The 20,467-nt window shown below is 39.6% G+C and overlaps 1 protein-coding gene across 1 annotated transcript in view; it reads left to right on the top strand.

Annotated features, from left to right (window-relative positions):
• thsd7ba (thrombospondin, type I, domain containing 7Ba) overlaps positions 1-20,467 on the top strand; it is a 150,411-nt gene that overhangs the window by 113,461 nt on the left and 16,483 nt on the right. Inside the window, 4 exon segments of the mRNA XM_038720892.1 lie at positions 11,954-11,959; positions 14,005-14,026; positions 14,029-14,137; positions 16,183-16,339. Coding sequence (XP_038576820.1) covers positions 11,954-11,959; positions 14,005-14,026; positions 14,029-14,137; positions 16,183-16,339 — 294 coding nt within the window.

Genomic DNA, 20,467 nt, shown 5'->3' with positions numbered 1-20,467 from the left:
ACTCACTAGCCAAAGTGTGGCCTCGCTCCCACCAGCAGATGTTTCCCCTCGAGCCGCGGCCAGAAGTGACTGGCTTGACAGAGCTGAAATCTACAGTGGCACTACAGCTCACACAGCTCATCCTCTCATCACATGGCTGAGTGAGCAAGAAAAATAGATAGGGAGAGAGACAGAAAGGGAGAGAAAGTGCCACAGTGAAAATAATGAGCAAAAATGGCTAGAATGTCTAACAGACTGTGTAGGAGTTGGGCTGTAAAGTAAACTGTAAGTGTGGTGTTAATTAGATAGTCTTTAAGATTAAATGCAAGAGCAATCAAGAAGTGTTATCGAGATGAATAATTCATGCATTCCCTTACTGGAAACCTGTATTTGTGGATCTCTTGGCCCCCCTCAGAATCGAGTATTCAAGGAAGTGGTTTGGGCAACCCCACCCAAATTTGCCATCCGAAATAGCGCATGGTCGCCAAACACATCAGTTAGTGCTCATCTATAAAGCCTTTTCTCTTGTAACATTAAAAGTAAAACATGTTGTTTGAAAATACAGACAACGGAGCATAATACTTCTGTCTTGTTTGGCCAATGATGTAAGCTAAGCAGCTAAACACGGTTATGTTATTGTGATAAGTGTTACATCAGACTCATTTCATTCTGCTTCTTAATACTCAGACTAACAAGCTCTACACTGCAGTACAAGATGCTGTTTCTTTATTTCTATATCCTCGCCATAGATTATCAGATGGCGAGGATGCTGACTTTTTGCCTGGGACATGTTGGCTTAAGCCTCAGTTTTTCAGCACGAAATGTGTGTTGACATCAAGTGCATATTTAAGATATGCTTTGTAAGGGCTCTATGTCAGTTTTGTAGGCCTATATCAAAATTATCTATCATAAAATTAGCAGTAGGCTTGCAAACCTGTTGTAAGAATTGTTTTAGCTGCACTATAGTTTTAACAAAGTGAATATGTTTTTGTTCCAGACTTTAGAAAACAGCTGCATATTCTGAATGTTTTGCCTGTTATTTCTATTTTTATATAGTTATACTGGGACATTCTACACCTTATTTTCTCTATTGTCTTGCGAGAATAAATTATTTATTTTCTTAGTGACATATTCTGAATATTTCATTCTCGAACAGTGTCTATAAGCACTAATAGACACACAATGCACATTTTCTTCCTATGCATTTGTCAGTAAAACATTCCATATATGCTTATAATGTATTTTTTTATTAAAAAAATGCCAGTAAATTTCCAAATTCTGATATAGTGGCTTCACAGATTGACTTTACAGTACATCTACAGTATTTGTAGCCCATATCTAAATACAAGTCGCCCTGAGAGACTGCTGCAGAGAACTCACAGATGTCAAAGCAGAGCTCCCAGAGAAACACACTAACTGGATCTATAATTACAGGAGACATTTGAATTTCATCAAAACTCCCACAAGTGTTTACTGTCAAATGCTCAGATGCCAAATGGTATCTGCCATATATACAACAAAATTGTCTTGAATGTCTGCCAGCCATAGTGCTAGTGAGATAGTTATTTTTCATTATATTAATGCCTGGGGCCTCCCTTCCATCCACTCTGGGCCTGTCCTATGGCAAAACATCATTCCTGTCCACCTACGAGGCTCCTCTGCCTTATGGTGTGAGTGGTGGTAGGTTTGTGTGTGTGTGAGAGAGAGATCTATAATGGTATAAGACAGGTGCCGTTGTTTGTATGGATTTGTATGGATGATTGAATTAGCTCTGGTAATTTGCAACTTATACAACAGAAGGACAAACTGTTACATTTGTCACATTACATTTCATTACTATCATTAATATTGAGTTGATTATTCTACTTCTGTTGTTATACTATTGTGTCACATGTATGCTTTATTTTTATATACTGTAGCTTTATGTACTGCATGTTGGATTATCTTTTTTTATTTGTTCTTGTCGGTGTTTGTTATACCCAAAATGCAATATCTCAAAAAGATATTAAAAAATGAACAATTAAACTATACTCAAAAAATATCAGCAGCAGGAAAACACATGCACAGTTGTTCTAATAATCTTGTAAGACTGGTTTGTATTAGCAGATTAGTCATTCCCAGGTGCCATCCTGTTAATTTTGCTACTTGGAGTTGTGTGGAACACATCACCAATTTGAGTTTCAATATATTTCTGGTCTCAGAATATCCCTTCCTGCTGTCACTGTAAAATCCTCATTTCCATAGAATCACATCCCCCTCTTTATAGATACCGCAAAATCAATGTGGTTCATTTGTGATCTTGATGTGTTGATGGAAAATGAAACAAGGTTTGTTGTTCTGTTCTGTTCTACTCTGTTGTGAATGGCACATACTGCATAGACAGAGAGAGAATGTGCTTTAATTTGACAATAAATATTATTATAAGAACAATGTGGCCATTTGAGCCCTGATGTGAGCTCTATTTGTAAATGTATTTCTGGTAAGTAGTTTGGGTAAATGTTTTATCCCTCCTCTTAGAGTAGAGTTCAGAGGAACATAATTAGCAGATATTCATTAGCACTTAATTAATTAAGCCCCTTTTTCTTACAAACCTGAAACCTGAACATGTTGAGCGTTCATATTATATTAGTCATGCGTAAATATTGGTGAACAGTCCTGCATCCTCAAGTTAAATTTTACAGTTAGGGCTGCCAACTTTTCAGTGTAGATTAGAGTGAGATTCAGTATCGGTGAAGTTGGTGCCACAGGGGTCGTGGTCATTACTCCTTAACCCCAGGAATTCTCTTTACAAAGTTCAGCAGCCAAATTCACAATTTTACCAACCTCCAGACATCAAAGCCTAATTCAGGAGATCAAACCTAAACAGGATATCAAGGGATCTTCCCCCAGAAAATTGTTAATTTCAGCGACTGTTGGAACTGGATTGTACTGAATTTGTCATTTTGTTGCGAAAATATGGAGTTGGAAGGACAGAGGGAAGAACGGGCTCTGGGAAGATGTCATTGAAAAATAGGACTCTCGGGAGAATCTGGAGGGTTAAATACATGAGCAGATGCTATTGGAGATTTGATTTTCAAATTTGCAGCACCAAAAATAACAAATTTTTAAAACCATACAAACTTTAAAAGCAGCACATTATGATCATGCTTAAGTTGATAATTTTAGCCAAATAAGTGGTAAATATACATCAAAAAGCTATACTTGGAAGAATAGAATTGATCTATGGCACATTATTTATCCTACTGTCAACTGATGGTGTTTCATTTGCAACCTACAGCATACAAGGAAATGCATCAAGATATGAAATATATGTATATTAAGGAAATTATACACCGTCAATAGTTATATCAGGATCACTATAAATGAATGTGCTAGCTTTTGGAAATGTTCAAGTCTAGCACTTTTTATTATGAGGAGTACATTATGATCAGTTCATCAAACTTTCTGTTAATGGAAGCTGCTGTTGTTGGTTGAATTTTCGCAAAACTTTACCAGTAACGGTACCACTCTAGTCACAAACTGGCTGCAACTCCCAGTGCAAGAGTGGGTACGCTTGATTATAATCCCGGCATGGATGGAGATGATTTGCATTATCAGTTATAAATTTCGTTGTGTGACAAAATGGACTTGTGGCATGAGAGCATGTGAAAAGTATCAATTGTGTGAGAGCTGGCAGCCCTGGTCACAGAACAGGGCTGTTGTGCTTTAACACGATTAAAATTGGTCATTGCTAAGGGTGACCCAAACATTGCAATTTGAAAAATTAAGATCGAAAAACATAACTGCGAATCACAGGATAGAAAAATGCATCGGCTGCTCCATGGCAAGCCTGTGAGCTGCAGGCAGACAATGCAAGTTATGCTCACACCTGACTTACAGTATGCAACGCACTTTTTGCAATCTATAAAAAATGTCTCGCATTTCTCATTATTTTTCTCCACCTAGCAGCTGGTGCTCTAAATAGCCTTTGATCAGCAAGCTTGTATGCCAACAGTCTGATCATGCCACTTCAGGACAGATTTATGGAGGAAATAATCATGTGTGCACTCCACATTTACTGCCACTGACTCTGCTACTCTGAGCAATGACCAATTTATCATTAGTGGAAGCCAACAAACACACACTTCAAGGCAGAAATGTTTTTCTGCCATGTATCACCATTGTCAACACCATGTTCATTCCCCAAATTAAGCACTTGGTGCTTGCTTGGTGCAGTAAGCAATTTGAGGGAGGATACATCTCCCTTGTTAGCAAAATTACCAAAATGAACACCTCTTGTTAACCTTGTTATCCATGGTACTGTCCGTGGTGCTGAATAAGCAGACTGATTTGTAATTGATTTGTAACTTTTTCTCTGAGTCCCGCCCTTCTGTCAGATTCATCTGGATCTATAATATTCTCTTTTATACTATATTGCAGCCTACACACTCTATAGAGTAGTTTCACCTTCATGATCAAAGAGACAAGTAGCAACATGTAGTCTGGGGTTCTCCCATTGCTTAAAAATGAACAAATTACTGACTGCTTATACAGTATATCATCACTGATTGTACTGGTTCATTTCAGCTGGGTGTGTACTTGGCAAATGTCGGTAAGCTAAGAGGCTGCTGATGCGGCTGGCTGTTATTCTCAGAATACTTTGAGCTTTGCTGTGGTGTCTGTTTAGCAGAACAGGCAAAACTGTCAGATACATACAGTTCATTATCGGCATTAACGCTGAGGGTTTTTTATTGCTTACCCACAGATCTGCTTGTGGGCCATGGCATGGTGCCTGCTGGTATGGCTGCCAAGCTAAGCTCTTATGGTGCTCTTATCTACCATGCCAAGTTGGTTGTTTTTTGCTTGGCAACATATTGAGACGCTTTATGCTAGTGGTTAAAAAAGCAGTATATTTTGAGTACCCATGTCAGCACTAAGTTTTGAGGTATTAATATGTCCCTAATGTTGTTGGCATTTTTTGGTGACCTTCCTCTTGGATTGGTTTGGTTTGGTGAACCGATTCAAGGCCACACATTTCATATCAGCATTCGAGACATATTATTAAATCAAAAAATGGAGTTAAGGGACAGCTTGCCCTGCTGTTCTTATTTTATAAATTAGGCCTGAACAGCTGAGCTCTTGTTAAACTTCCCTGGATCAACTGCAGGACTATGATCACACTCAATGAACTCGTGGCCATCTGCTGTTTATCAATGCTGCTTTTCATAGAGGAGATTTTGTCTGCTCCAAGCCAAGACTCTTGAGCTTGTAATTTGAATAAGTTAATGAATGATGTACTGGAAAGGTGATGAGTCTTAGCACTATGCTGCATATCTGGTGGATCTATTTTCTTCAGTTCCCTAGTTCCCTAGTAATGGAAAAATAAAACCAACTGGCCCAGGATTGACTACATTCGTACACTAAGGCAGTATGCAAGGCAGCCTTAATTACACTGTACACTCTCTTATGGCATTAGTTATATACTGTGTTGTGGCCAGGTGGAGCAGTGGCCTCTTATACAGACAAAATGATACTAGACAAACCAACATGGGAGGCTGGCTCTATCCTTGGGTTGAAAGAGTCATTGCCATATTGTCCCTTATGTGCAACACCTTTCACCCACTGCATAGAACCATATGTACTTTTGGCAGGACCTCTGCTACCTTATACCCCAACTAATAGACAACCATAACAGCCAGGTGTTTTTCACTGCAATTAACTTTTTTGCTAACAATCTGACACTGTCAACATCTGACATTGTTCTCTGCCTCATTAAGCATTATCACTATCTTATCTGTCAATTATACACTTACAGCTGTTATTCAACAACGTAAGCTGCTTTGCTTATCAACTTATTCAAGTGCAATTCAAAGTACTACTGGTGAATAACTTGGTTCCTTTAATTTTTGATTTATATATGATGTTCTCTTTTTTATTTATCCCTGCATATTGGTTCTTTCTTTGTGTATATTACTCCTTTCTACTGTGCTTTCACAGTTTTTACTGTAGTTGATGATTCATTTCCTTAGCTTATCGTAGTTTAACTTAGAAAGGCTTGGCTTTCAATTGACCTCGTCTAATGTAGTCTCCACCACTGTGGACTACAGTTCATCAACATTTTGCAGTAAATTCACAATAGATTCATTCTTCTTGTCACCTGGCTTGGTATTAGAGGAAGAGCCTGGTCGAAGTTGCGGTAGTGTGAGCAAGGAGAACACCTGGCAGGGATGTACTGGGACTGAAATTCAGCCCGGGACTTTGAGACGGAGAGGCCTTTTTGCGAACGCCCTTTGGGGCCGTGAAGAAAGATTTTTTGAAGTTATTTTAATATATAGTGTTGTACTTGTATCCAGTCAATTTCATTAAGATGAAGACTTTCAAGAAACATTTTATGGCACCTGCCTTTTAAGTTTGTAGCCTATAAGCAAGGCACCACTGCACTGAACAAGACCGGTTCAGGCGAGCCTGAGTCAGTCAGCGTGCTAAAATAGTTAAATATAATCAAAAACTACAATGCAGTCTCATAAAATAAAGTGTGCGCATCAAAATCAAAGCCCTCATCTTCAGCTCTGGATAGAACTATCAGGAATTAACAATAAAAATAATCCATTCTCTTATTCTATCAATGGATGATTGCCTACCTGCTGCTTCTCTTTCTCGTCCTTCTCCTATAGCTCCTCCTCTTCCTCCTCCTCTTCCTTCTTCCTTCGACTGTTGTTTATAATATATAGAAATACAGTGAACAAAATTATAAACGCTACACTTTCTCTATGTACACTAAAGGCCTATTTCTCTCAAATATTGTTCACAAATCTGTGTTAGTGAGCACTTCTCCTTTGCCGAGATAATCCATCCACCTCACAGGTGTGGCATATCAAGATACTGATCAGACAGCATGGGTATTGCACATGTGTGCCTTAGGCTGGCCACAATAAAAGGCCACTCGAAAATGTGTAGTTACACTGTATTTGGGGGGGTCCGGGTCCTCTTCAATGGCTGTGCGAAGATGCAGTTAGGTCGACACCCTGATGAGGACGACGAGCATGCAGATGAGCTTCCCTAAGACGGTTCCTGACAGTTTGTGCAGAAATTCTTTGGTTATGCAAACCGATTGTTGCAGCAGCTGTCTGGGTGGCTGGTCTCAGATGATCTTAGAGGTGAAGATGCTGGATGTGGAGGTCCTGGGATGGTGTCGTTACACGTGGTCTGCGTTTGCCAAATTACCTCTGAAATGCCTATGGAGATGGCTTATGGTAGAGAAATGAACATTCAGTTCACGGGCAACAGCTTCGGTGGACATTCCTGGAGTCAGCATGGCAATTGCACGCTCCCTCAAAACTTGCGACATATGTAGCATTTTGCTGTGTGAAGGAACTGCACATTTTTGAGTGGCCTTTTATTGTGGCCAGGTTAAGGCACACCTGTGCAATACCCATGATGTCTGATCAGCATCTTGAAATGCTAAGGAGAAGCAGAAAAAGGAGAAGTGCTTACTAACACAGACTGACAATATTTGAGAGAAATAGGCCTTTGTGTACATGGAGAAAGTTTTAGATCTTTGAGTTCGGCTCATGATGAATGGAGGCAAAAACAAAAGTGTTGTGTTTACAATTTTGTTCAGTGTATATAATATAGCCTACATGCCTACATATAAATGCATATGCAAATAATGTCAGTAGGTTTATATAATTAGTGCATCACTTATCAGTGCCTGTGCTGGGTCCTGCCTCATCTGTGCCTGCCACAGAACCTTTCCACCAAGTTAGAGGTCTGTTAATTTGACGCATCTAGCTTAATTATTTTTATTTTTCGGCACCAAACATTTCTTTTTCCTCTTTCTTTCTTTCTTTTCTGATCGGCACTGTTGAGCCAATCAGATTTCAGCAAAAACTAGGCTCGGCCCATGTTGGGAGGGTCCGCTTGAATCCCCCCTCAATAATGAAAGCATTTGTTTGGCCCAGTCTGATTCACGTTCACTGCAGCTGACCGGACGGGCAGCGCGGTCCTGGATTCTTTGAAGTTGAACATAAGAAACTGAAAAATAAAAACTGAAATGGACCGGCCGTTCAGGATTGTGCCCGAAATTCCCGATGGCCAATCCGCCCCTGACACCTGGAGTGAGCATTTTCAAGAAAATACAAAAATCACAAAATTTTACTTTTTCCTAAATGACTTTGTATTATCAGAGAGAAGTTGGCTGTTTTCTATCCTAATATAAGGGGAGTTCTCAAAGGAATTTTAATTCATCCTTAGGGAACCTTTAATAAACATTAAATAACCTAACAATCAAACACTTTGTCCCTTTCATCCATCTACAAGTGCCCATAGCAAGTCTACCGAATGGCTTAAACCCAATAAGAAAAAGAGAAACAAAACGCTAGATATTACCTGAGTGACGTTTGGAGCCGACTGCTGATGGAGCTACCTAAGGCAAATGAAGTGTAATTAACGTAGAGCAGTGCTTGGGCATGTGTTATTCTCCCCCTGCAGGCCCAGCATTACAAAGCATGCATATTGTTTAGGCAATGCTGCCACCAAGAAAGGCTACATTTATCTATCTTTGCTTAAATCCTCGAGCCACTCTGATGGTCCACACTATTTACCTCGTATACAAAGGATAATCATAGCTTCTATCTGCTAATTAGAAAAACAAATTGTATTAAGTGGCTGGGTGAATATTAAATACAGGTGTTATGGGTGTGGTGTGGGGACAGAGCGGACCCAAACGCAACTCAGAGGATTAATGGGTTTATTTAGGGGAAAGAAAGGGGTTGAGGGACTGGGGCCGAGGAAGAGAGGAGGCACGGGAGAACTGGGAGTACGCCGTTGGGGAAGTCCGAGGGGAGAGGGCAGTTGAGCGAGCCCAGCCGACTTGACTGAGGACGAGGGTGAGCGAACCTGGGGAGAGACAGACAGACAAATAGGGTCAGACACAGCGGAGTCAAAAGCAGAGGGAAATAGAAAAGATGCGAGCTTGAATGTTGAAGTGGCACCGGGTTAGGAGTGACGACGATCAAGCAGCGATGGACTGGAGAACCCGGGGTAGAAGTACTGTTGGAGAAGAGGCTGATTGCTGGCAGGTGTGGCAGGCAGAGGAGGTGGCTGACAAGGTGCATGTGTGGGTCGTTGGCTGGGCTCAGGAGCGGAGGGAGAGAGAGAGAGAGAGAGAGAGAGAGAGAGCACACACAGGGGAGGAGACACAGGGAGGCAGGCAACGTACAGGGAAAAACAGAATCACAGACAAATAAAGGGAGAAATAACCAGGACACTCACCGTCAGCCGGGCTGCCACCACAACAACAGGCTCATCATTTGATAACTAGGATGACTTTTTTTAGACATAGTTATTGCACATTTGCTGTGAGCTTTGTAATCTTATACCACATAAATATAAATGCTAAGCCCTAGTTGGCCCTAGTCTTTACAGTAGTCCTACATTCATTCAAGAAAATACCCTTTATTTATGTTTATTAGAATTAATAGTAAATTTGTTAAACACTAAAACACCTAGCAATTAGTTTTCTGTCTTGTACTGAATGAGAGTTTAAGAACATAGAGACACACAGTAGAATTAATAGTTAGCGGGAAGAAACACTAAGACATAATGGCACAGATGGGACTTGTAGGAGTTTTTGTGTGAATTGTGTTGTGACAACGTTTTTCCCTTGAAGTACAAATTGATCATATGCTGTACTCATTTGAATGGTAAAACAGAGGTATTGGCTCCGATGATGATAGCGAAGCTCATTCCCAAATTTTTGTGTAAGTCTGTGAAAAAAGATCTTTGGCCATAGTTATTATTAAAAGCGGGTTCAGGGTTAATTGCTTGCATAATGTCTCTGCTAATGCATTACTGTCTTGTTGAGCTGTGTGTCCTTGTAATAGATTACAAAGTAAATGAGAAAAGGACATTGTTTTACTGCTGGAAATAGAGCTTGATGGCCAAATAATTTGTGTAATTATGGAAAGTCACGCCATTACCCTGCGGAAGAGCCAACGCAGCGGTGGGTCCAAGGAAGATGTTAGACATAGGATTAGACCTAATAGGAAGACAGTAGAAGAAAGAGAGAGAGAGAGAGAGAGAGTATGATATATAAACCAACTCAGAAAATTATGTTCGTGTGAATCTGTGAACCCGACCTTTGCTGTTATATAAATGGGACACAGTATGTTGCTAGCTAATACACATTTTCACACAATAATAATATGCTGAATAAACATGTTTAGGTGATTATGTGTGCCAGGAAACAAGCTTGTTACTTTATTTCTATACAATAAGAGGGTAACTAGCTATGTGCATTAAGTTTAGATATCTAGTTTATATATTTCAAGTTGCATGTAGAATACCATAAGTGCTTTGATCCCATTCTTTTCTCATGGCAGTATTACTTCCCTTAGGAGACCATCTATGTTATCCCCCAGTCTTAAATCATCAGGAGTGTGAAACAATCAGTGTGTCAGTAGGGCTTAAGAGCAGATGACATACTCAGACTTTTCATTGCCTTGGTACTTAATGCTCATGGTGTTTTTGCTGATTTTTATTGTTGTGATTCAGGTTTTCCAAATGAATGAGGTTTCCATTTGTTGGTACAGTATGTTGGTTATCTAGAAAGCCAACACACACTTATTTGCTAAATGTTTTAGGCCTTGTGGCTTCATTTCATGGTACCTTCTCTCATCTAATTCATATTAGTTTAGATTTCAAGACAAAGGTTATTTTTGCAGCAGTACTGAATACTTTTCTGAAAAGCACAAATAGTTGTCTTACTCACCCAGGCAGTCATCCTAATGGCTACATTATTTGTTGGCACATTTTACTCATCATCTCATGAGTATTTTAGAGAGGTCATCATCACATGGCAATAGATCCCACTGTGTTTCTCAGAGTAGCCATTGTTTTCTAACGGATCCACGGGCCTGCTGACAGTAATAGCGCAGTTTATTTGAAGTTCTAGTCACACAATGACAGTTGGAGAGATTTTGAAGAATAGAGTGGTCCTCTTCTTGTCCTGTTTTCTCTTTTAAAATACAATTCCAAACCCTGCAGGAGGACCTGTTGGTGACTCACATGTCCTTTTGTATAAAGTTTGTTTGTGTGGGTGGGTGTATGTTTCCTTTGTATGCATTGTGTAGGAACCATACAGTGTGTATTATTGTGTGTGGATGTGCAGGTTGGTATTCTCATTGAGTCTTTGCAGGCGTGTATGTTTTTGGATTGCCGTAAACTTTCTCTCATGAAGCAATTGAGAGAGTTTAACAATATGCAATTTACTTTACATACCATGTATGCAGTAATTTCTTTTTTAACCTTAAATATAGTCATCATTACCTATTGCCTCTTAACCAGAAATGAGGATGGGCTTTCCTGATCCTGAGTTTGTCTCTGTGAGATGTGCTGAGTCATGAATGAATGAAATGAAGATGAGAAAAACAGTGACTGTAAATGTGAAAGGAGTCTACGTTTCCAGCAAATGTTAGTGCTGTCTTGGGTCAGGGGATTTAATATGAATGTCCTTTTTACTGTGAAAATAAAGTAGGATAGCCTGAACGGTTGCTTGTCTACACTTACTTTTAGACACCTTGTTTAAATACAGAGCACACAGCTTCTCTGAGCATATGCTCATTCACGCTGACTTCCCTCTCACCATCTCCTGACAAATTAATTTCTCAGAGTTGCCTTCAGCTGCAGGTCTGGCCATTGCACAGATGTTGCAACTAACTCCAGCACTTTAAAACTCTCTCAGCACCATGAATCATTCAGTTTGGCAAAATATCCAGGACCGCTAGATTCACGGTAGATGATGAAGTACTTAATCATCCTTTACCCCTATTAATAAAACACAGAGCAGAATGCAGTATTATAAAATCAAATTTAAGCAAAACTATGCATTTCTGTCACTGCAGGCAAAATCTAAACTAATGATCATATCATTGTTCTTCTCTCCCCCGCCCAACTTCTGGCTTGTCATGCACTGCTAATATGGACATCCACGCAGGCTCAGGTCAGTGCTGTTCATTCTGTACATATACTCTGCTTAGCTAATGAAGACAAAATGCATGCCAGATCTGTCCAAGTCACATTTACTCTTGTGACCCTTTACATCTTTTGGTCGAGAGAAAGAACAATAGTTTGATTGGAGAGAGTGCTATATGGATGGAAAAAATTTATGTGAACTGCATTTGGATTATATTCCATCTGCTTTTTCATTGGAGGGGCTCCTCATTTAATAAAGAATGTTAGGACCTAATTATAATGTCGGTAAAACTTTTGAGAGTGTGCTCAAAGAAATTGAGCAAGGTAATATCATTCTTGTATTGCTTATCTAAAATGTATATCTGATATCAGATGTATCTTAAAGAGAACAAAAAGAGCAGAAGATAGACTGCCCTTATAACGCATAACCAATGAGAGAATACGGTCTGTACCAGCTGATTGTAACGGATAGCTTAGTCCTCTTTCTTATACTTGTGTTTGACCTAAGATGCACTTGGGAGGAAATGCTGCATTTGTTTTGCTCTGTCTGTGTAATGTAATAAACAAGTTTTGTTAAGTGTTATGGTTACATGATTTCCCATTGAACAAATGGCATTAGTGCTCAATAAATAGTATATACACTGTGGAAAGTGAGAGTCGTTTTTTTTCTGGTGATGAAAATTAGCTGTTAAGCTGGAATCCTACAATAGTAGTGGAGAAAGTGGGCACAGAGCAGTTGCCAGTTTACCCAGCAGGGGCATCTGCAGGGACAGATGGGAGATGATGAGGGTGTGTAATAGGCATCTGTGTGGCCCGTAGGGGAGGGAATACTCAGCACTCCTTCCTTCTCTCTAGTCTGCATCACATCATACACACACACTTATAGACACCCATTTCAGCTTGTCATAGCTTTTCCCACAAATTGTCCTCTAGAGTATACTTTTTACTGTGGCAGATTGAGAGTAAACATGTGTTTACAGGAGCATTGCGCTGGCTGTTCCCTTGGATATACAGACATGCCAGAGTCACTGGTTGAGTGGAGTGAAGTGAATAGGTTCCAGCCAATTATATCCTCAGCTGAAGGGCCTACTGCCATGGTCATTGTCATTATGCACCCCCCATGATGTTCTCTCCATAACATGCATACATTTTATTTCAGTGTGGGAAATAATAATAATAATAATAATTCTTGTGCTTTTCTGCAGTGGTTGCATGCTATACACATCAGTTAGTTCCTTGAGTCCCTGAGGTGAAAATTTCTTTAGTTTACTCATTGAACATTGCTTTTCATTTATATTACTCACAATCTATGCCTATGCTTTCAAACATGCTTTTTAGCTGTCATACTCTGAATGTGCAAAATATAAGGAGGAAAAAAAGAAATATTTCCTTAATTGGGAGTTGCATAGACCTCATTCCAGGGAGCAATATGCATATCCACAACTGCAGACGTTGATGTTAAAAATAAATGCAAAAAGAAGAGAATACTAGCACATGTTATGGTCTTATGCGTTGATATGTCCTATGTGTCCTATGTCCTAACTCCTAGATTAAGGCAATCAATTATACCTGAAAACATAAGGAAGTACTCTTTTTCTGTTGTTGTTAGACTTACCATAGAAAAACACATAAGGAATTTTGGTTTTGACATAGAGACACCTCACTGATGCACTATGAAAAGTAAGTGTCCCTAATATCTACATTCTCTCCAAATGTATGTTTTGCTCCCCTGACCTGGTGGTTGCCAGGGAGGTGGGTGTTTCTAAACCCTGCAACTTTATGTAGGAACAAAGAGGCAGAAAACTAGCTAGCGTTCAACTCCACTGCAGGATTTATTATGCTTCCTCAACACGGAAAATGACTTCCCGTGATAATCAATAAAAGGCTTATTATACCCTTTACATATGCACCAACTTTATAAATGTAGCGTATGTGTGTAAGCTAATTTGTAAGCCTGTCCATTCTTTCAGGTAAAACACTCTCACACTTTCTTTCTATAATCCTCCATGTATGTCCCTTTTGTGTGTATGTGTGTGCCTGTTCATCTGTGGGAATGCACATGGACACGTGCAGGTGTACGAGGCTGTGCGCTGCACAGTGAATGCAGCCAATACGAGTGGAGGATTGAGCCCTGGTCCATTTGTACCATCAACACTGTGGACGACCTGCCAGCCTGCGGGGAGGGAGTCCAAAGCCGCAAGATCAGGTCAGTGAGCGGGTTAGGCTTGGCAGACTGCTGGCCTGGCACTGCAACACAGGCCAGGAGGGGTAAACTGGCATCGGTCCTGTAGCTGGCTCTCACATGGTCATGACATTTTCAATACCAGGGGAAAACAACGGTCAAAAACAAACTACTACTTCCTAATGAGCGTTGTTAGATTTTTGCAGTGCCTTTGTGGTGGTAAAATACCAACAGAAGAAATCAATGAAGTGTTGACCTTTTTTGCAGGCAGCATATACAGGTGTTTGTATTAGATTATGCACCATTGGAAATTGGAAGTGCCAAAGTGAGCAACTGTGTCATTGCATCAAAAGCAACTGAATTGGTCTTGTTAAGCATAAATCTAGCTTTAAGTGCGAGTCACAACCACGAATATAAAACTGGTCCCACTCAGCTGCTGCCTGTACGGTTTTACAGAGACCCTCTATGTAGGAGTTACAAAAAGAATTTAAATTTTGAACAAACCTGCCAGTTTCCAGGTTCATCACAAGCTGTTAACAGTTCACTCAAGAATGAAAGACTGCTTGGGAACATGTTTGCTATGAAGGACTCTTTATATTAATCTAAAAATATATTACTTATTTCTGACATATGTTGATCAACCTTTTATAGGACACTTGCTTACACTAAACTCTGGGTGAAATTGTAGCAATCACCCTTTACACATCCTTACTAGTACTTTCCATAAGAGATTTCTGATCTTCCATGCCAATGGTTAAGGTTTAGCAACTAAAACCATTTGGTTAAGGTTTTGGAGTACAACCTTCATATTAGAAGGGAAAGAGAGAGTAGGAGAAACCCATTGACTTCCCAAGAAATCAAATAGTGTTTAAGTCACAACCAATTAAACCCAACCATCCAGCCTGACATCCTCCCATTTTGCAGCAGGATAATCCTTTGCCATTGAATGTAATTACACTGAACAAAATTATAAACGCACCACTTTTGTTTTTGCCCCCATTCATCATGAGCTGAACTCAAAGATCTAAGACTTTCTCTATACACACACAAAGGCCTGTTTCTCTCACATTATGTTCACAAATCTGTCAAAATCTTTTAGTGAGCACTTTTCCTTTGCTGAGATAATCCATCCACCTCACAGGTGTGGCATATCAAGATGCTGATCAGACAGCATGAAACCAGTCAATATCTGGTTTTACAACCATTTGCCTCGCACAGTACAACAATCTCCTTCTTATAGAGTTGATCAGGTTGTTGATTTGGGCCTGTGGAAGGATTGTTGCAGTAGCTGTCCGGGTGGCTGGTCTCAGACGATCTTGGAGGTGAAGATGCTGGACGTGGAGGTCCTGGGCTGGTGTGGTTACACGTGGTCTGCGGTTGTGAGGCTGGTTGGATGTACTGCCAAATTCTCTGAAACTCCTTTGGAGATGGCTTTTGGTGGAGAAATGAACATTGAATTCATGGGCAACAGCTCTGGTGGACATTCCTGCAGTCATCATGCCAATTGCACGCTCCCTCAAAACATGCGAAATCTGTGGCATTGGGCCATAGCCTGTGGCATTTTCGAGTGGCATTTTATTGTGGCCAGCCTAAGGCACACATGTGGAATACCCATGCTGTCTGATCAGCATCTTGATATGCCACACCTGTGACGTGGATGGATTATCTTGGCAAATGAGAAGTGCTCACTAATAGATTTTGACAGATTTGTGAAAAATGTTTGAGAGAAATAGGCCTTTAGAGTACATAGAGAAAGTCTTAGATCTTTAAGTTTAGCTCATGATGAACGGGGACAAAAACAAAAGTGTTGTGTTTATAATTTTGTTCAGTGTATATAGACAAGTCATTCACACAGCAACAAGAAGTTGTTCTTCAAAAAACATGGGTCATTTAAAATACCCATGTTTCAGTCTTATACAGCTAAATGTTTAGACAACCTGTACACATGGGACAAATTGTAGCGACCCTGTAAAAATATGTGTAATCTATTTCTAGTCAGAAACTCAGAAATGGACCCAGTTAGGAGAGCCCCAGGGACTAGTTATACATCTGCATCTGTTGCTCTCTAGGTGTGTGAAGAAGGGAACAATGAGTGGGGAGGCCAGCATTGTGGAGGACAGTCTGTGTGATCAGGAGGAAATGCCACCCAGAGCCCAGGTCTGCTTTCTGGCTTGCCCCAACACCTGTGTTGTGGGACCCTGGGGACCGTGGAGCATCTGCCCTCTGGTAAGAAGCAATAATTGCAATAATTGACTGTTTTCTTGTTTGGTTGACAGGTTGTGTGCTAAGACGGATCATTTATTGTTGTTGTTGAAAGCATGTCCATAACCATCATATTTCAAATGAAGCTACTGTAGAAGGTAGTGGGGTAAAACAGCCAGATAAGCAATTAGCAATGAGAGATATGGAAGAGATGCATTTCACTTCTTCTAAATAATACATTTGATAAAGATTTGCGTGACATTTTGCAGAAATACACATGCTTATGTGGATTTTGAATACAATTATTATATATAATTCACAGTTTTACTGTTCCTTGACTATTACAAATGATAATAATTTGTTTTAACATTTTGACATGTTGTGACATATTGATACATAATAAATTAATTGTTATGTTTTAGTTACAAATATGCTAAAATAGGCATTCTTTACTCCATTTCAAATCCTGTTTCCATCATATTAAATGAAAGTAAATTCAAAATGTCAGTTTAGACTAATAATAATCTTACTAGACTCCATAATTTAGAAAATTGCTAGATTTATCAATACAGATGATCAGCAGCTGTAGTACTATTATGATACTCACCAGTCTCTCCCCAATATAGAGATGTTTTGTGATCATTGAGACAAAGTGTTGAGTATTGCTGAAGAAAGCATAATGTTTCATTAGACTCCAATTTAAAGTTTAACAACATGCTCACATTCTAAGTACACATCAGGGAAGTGTTAGTTATAATTAGTAATAAAAGCTTATTATTCTAAAGAGCTCATGTGTGCATCCACCCAGCTGTTCTGTAACCTTTTGTGGTTTGAAATCATATTTTGCACTATAATGTTGGATACTGCAAATTAAATTGAGTCCACTAATGTGCCTCCATTTTCTAATGAAGGTTAGCCCTCAGGCTAAAACAATGTCGCATAATGTCCCCCATTGTTTCTAGCCACAGGCTACCGGTCACACAGCCATGTAGCTGTGTTATAGGTTTCCTGTCAAACATAACAATTCAGTGGACTGGAACATTGGAGTCAGGGTGGGAAAAAGACATAGAGGGATAACTTAATTAGTCTAAATTTCATCCACAGACATTTTTTACTTGTTCAATATTTCAGTCTGCACGCCCTTAACATCAATAAAATAATGCATTGTCAAATGCATTTGGTGATATAATATTGTGAAAATTGTAACTTGAAAACCAATTAAACTGTAAGCGCTATATAAAACTCTTCTGGATGATTTGTTTCTACAGTTAATAAATCAACCCTGAAGCATTTAACACATGTAGTAATAAGAGTGTGTGGAGATGGAATGAGGAACTTCTGAAGAAGGCAGGGCTTATAAACAAGAGTGGTTTTGACAAAATTTCTGACACCCTGGAAGGAGAATTTTTCTTTGCAAACGGATAGTATTAGTGAAAAAAAGGGATGCTTAGTCTAAAATATGCTGTTCAGATACAGTTCCCTCCAAAAGTATTGGAACAGTAAGGCAAATTCCTTTGTCTTTGTTGTTCACTGAAGACATTTGGGTTTAAGATCAAAAGATGAGTATGAGACAAGAGTTCAGAATTTCAGCTTTTATTTCTTCGTATTCACATCTAGATGTGTTAAACAACTTAGGACATATCACCGTTTGTGTTAGACCACAGCATTCTTAGGTGAGCAAAAGTAATGGAACAAATAATCTTAAAAAACATTTAATATTTGGTGGCATAACCCTTGCTTGCAATAACTGCCTCAAGCCTGCGACCCACTGACATCACCAAACTGTTGCATTCTTCATTTGTGATGCTATTCCAGGCTTTTACAGCAGCTTCTTTCAGTTCTTGTTTGTTTTAGGGTGTTTCTCCCTTCAGTCTCCTCTTAAGGAGGTGAAATGCACGCTCTATTGGGTTAAGGTCAGGTGATTGACTTGGTCAGTCTAAAACCTTTTCACTTTTTCCCCTGATGAAGTCCTTTGTTTTGTTGGCAGTGTGCTTTGGCTCATTGTCCTGCTGCATGATACTTCCTCCCCCATTAGTTTCAATGTATTTCTCCATAAATTGGCAGACGAAATGTTTCTGTACACTTCTGAATTCATTCTGCTGCTACCATCATCAGTTACATCCTAAATATTAATGAGCCTGTTCCAGAAGCAGCCAAGCCATGACATTACCTCCACCATGCTTCACAGATGAGCTTGTATGCTTCGGATCATAAGCAGTTCCTTTCTTTCTCCACACTTTGGCCTTTCCATCACTTTGGTAGAAATAAATCTTGGTGTCATCAGTCCACAAGATTTTGTTTCATAACTTTTGCGGCTCATCTCTGTACTTCTTCCTGCTGATGAGTGGTTTGCATCTTGTGGTGTGGCCTCTATATTTCTGCTCTCTGAGTCTTCTTCCAACAGTGCATTGTGGAGGTCTTTATAGGTTTGAACCAAGGATGACTAGTCATGCGGGGCTATTTAATGTTTGGACAATAAACCTAAAAGGCAACACCTGGGCAACAAGAAACATCTGTCAGTCACATGTTCCAATAGTTTTGCTCACTTGAAAAATGGGTGGGTTCAAACAAACGGTGGTATGTCCTGAGTTGTTTAACACATCTAGATGTGAATACCAGGATATGAAAGCTGAAATTCTGAACTCTTCATACTCATCTTTTGATCTTAAACCCAAATGTCTTCAGTGAACAACAAAAACAAAGGAATTTGACTTACCGTTCCAATACTTTTGGAGGGGACTGTAGTTTTATAGCCCTGGGCCATTCCTTGTTCTGAGCTGGAATGAGGATGTTGTGTAGTGTATGTGCAGGATTGTGATTAGATCGGCACTGTTGTGGGGTCCAAGGGTGGCACAGTGATGAAGGAAAGCACCCTGGTTAATAACACTGTAATGGTTCCCTACACTTCCACATACATTCACAATGGCCAATGATGGTGCTTCCCTATAGCCTTGTTTTAGTTGTGTTAAAGCCAACTTTGTCAATAAAAATGCAATTATGGGGGTTGTATTTAGACCCTCTGAAACAGATACACATCACACAGAAGAATGAACCCAGAGCAGTCTTCAGGTGAAGCACACTGCGTTAAAGTTTTGTGTTTACATCATGCTCAGAGAATACACCCAACCCGCAGTGAAATGCACCTACACACACGTAGACCACAGTTCATTGACTCTCTTCAGGTTCAGTGAACAACAAGGAGTATACCTGAATTTCTTCCTGATAGGCTTCCAAATAAAAACTATACAGGACAAATTCTGAAGAAGACATTTGTGCTTTTCCAAGCATTATATTCTTATTCAAGGACACATCTATTCATAAGCTGTTTCTTCCAGCGCAGCTTGGGGCACTTTTAAGTCGGAGGCCATACTGTAACTCATTGTGGGAAAAAGGTAATTGTCTCTTCAAAGATCAGTTTGGCTGTTCCAAGTGAAGATTACTTTATAGAAATGAGGCACATGAGAAACAAGCAGACCGGTGCGTCCACCAATCACTCTGATGTATATGAAGAGCTACTCAATATTTTTTTTTAGTATTAGGTTAGTATTGGTAACTTTTGCTGACCCATTTTGTTGACTTTGCAAACTCTATTAGAATTTGTTTTAGTGCTCTGCACTTTTTCTGCCAGTTTATACACACAAACACAAACTCAGGTCTGGATTTCACTTCAGTTGGTTTCAGTTATAGATAATGAGCAGCACTGGCAAAAAATCCTCAAACTGTGTGCCTGCTAATCTGTGTGACACAGAAATGTACAAATGTGAGGCAATATGTGCAATAGATATGCATAATGTTTATAATGACTGTAACATAGATATATAATTTAATGATTTTTTAAAATGTATTTATTGATTTTGTGAACTACTACTGAGTAGGTTTTATTAGTGTAGTTATTTCACTGTAGTTAAGGGGATTTGAAAATGTGTTTACCTGACTCCTAATCTGTCAACAATTGAGCCTGCAGAGTGCAGGTCTGTTGTAGCTGTACCGTCTATTGTATAGTATTCAATGCATGTGCATGGTTGTGTGACAGTTGGTGTGAAAACATTAATGGCAGGCAATGACTGCAGATGATTAATGGGCCACACACAGAGGTCCCTCATTAGGAGGTGACAGTGATTGAGGTGCATGTCCTGACACATCAGGAGCAGA

This window comes from Micropterus salmoides, unplaced genomic scaffold, assembly GCF_014851395.1.
Source record: "Micropterus salmoides isolate LMB-PRFRI ecotype aquatic unplaced genomic scaffold, ASM1485139v1 Ms_hic_scaffold_15, whole genome shotgun sequence".
NCBI classification, from domain to species: domain Eukaryota; kingdom Metazoa; phylum Chordata; class Actinopteri; order Centrarchiformes; family Centrarchidae; genus Micropterus; species Micropterus salmoides.
This window is presented reverse-complemented; position numbering and strand designations above follow the sequence as displayed.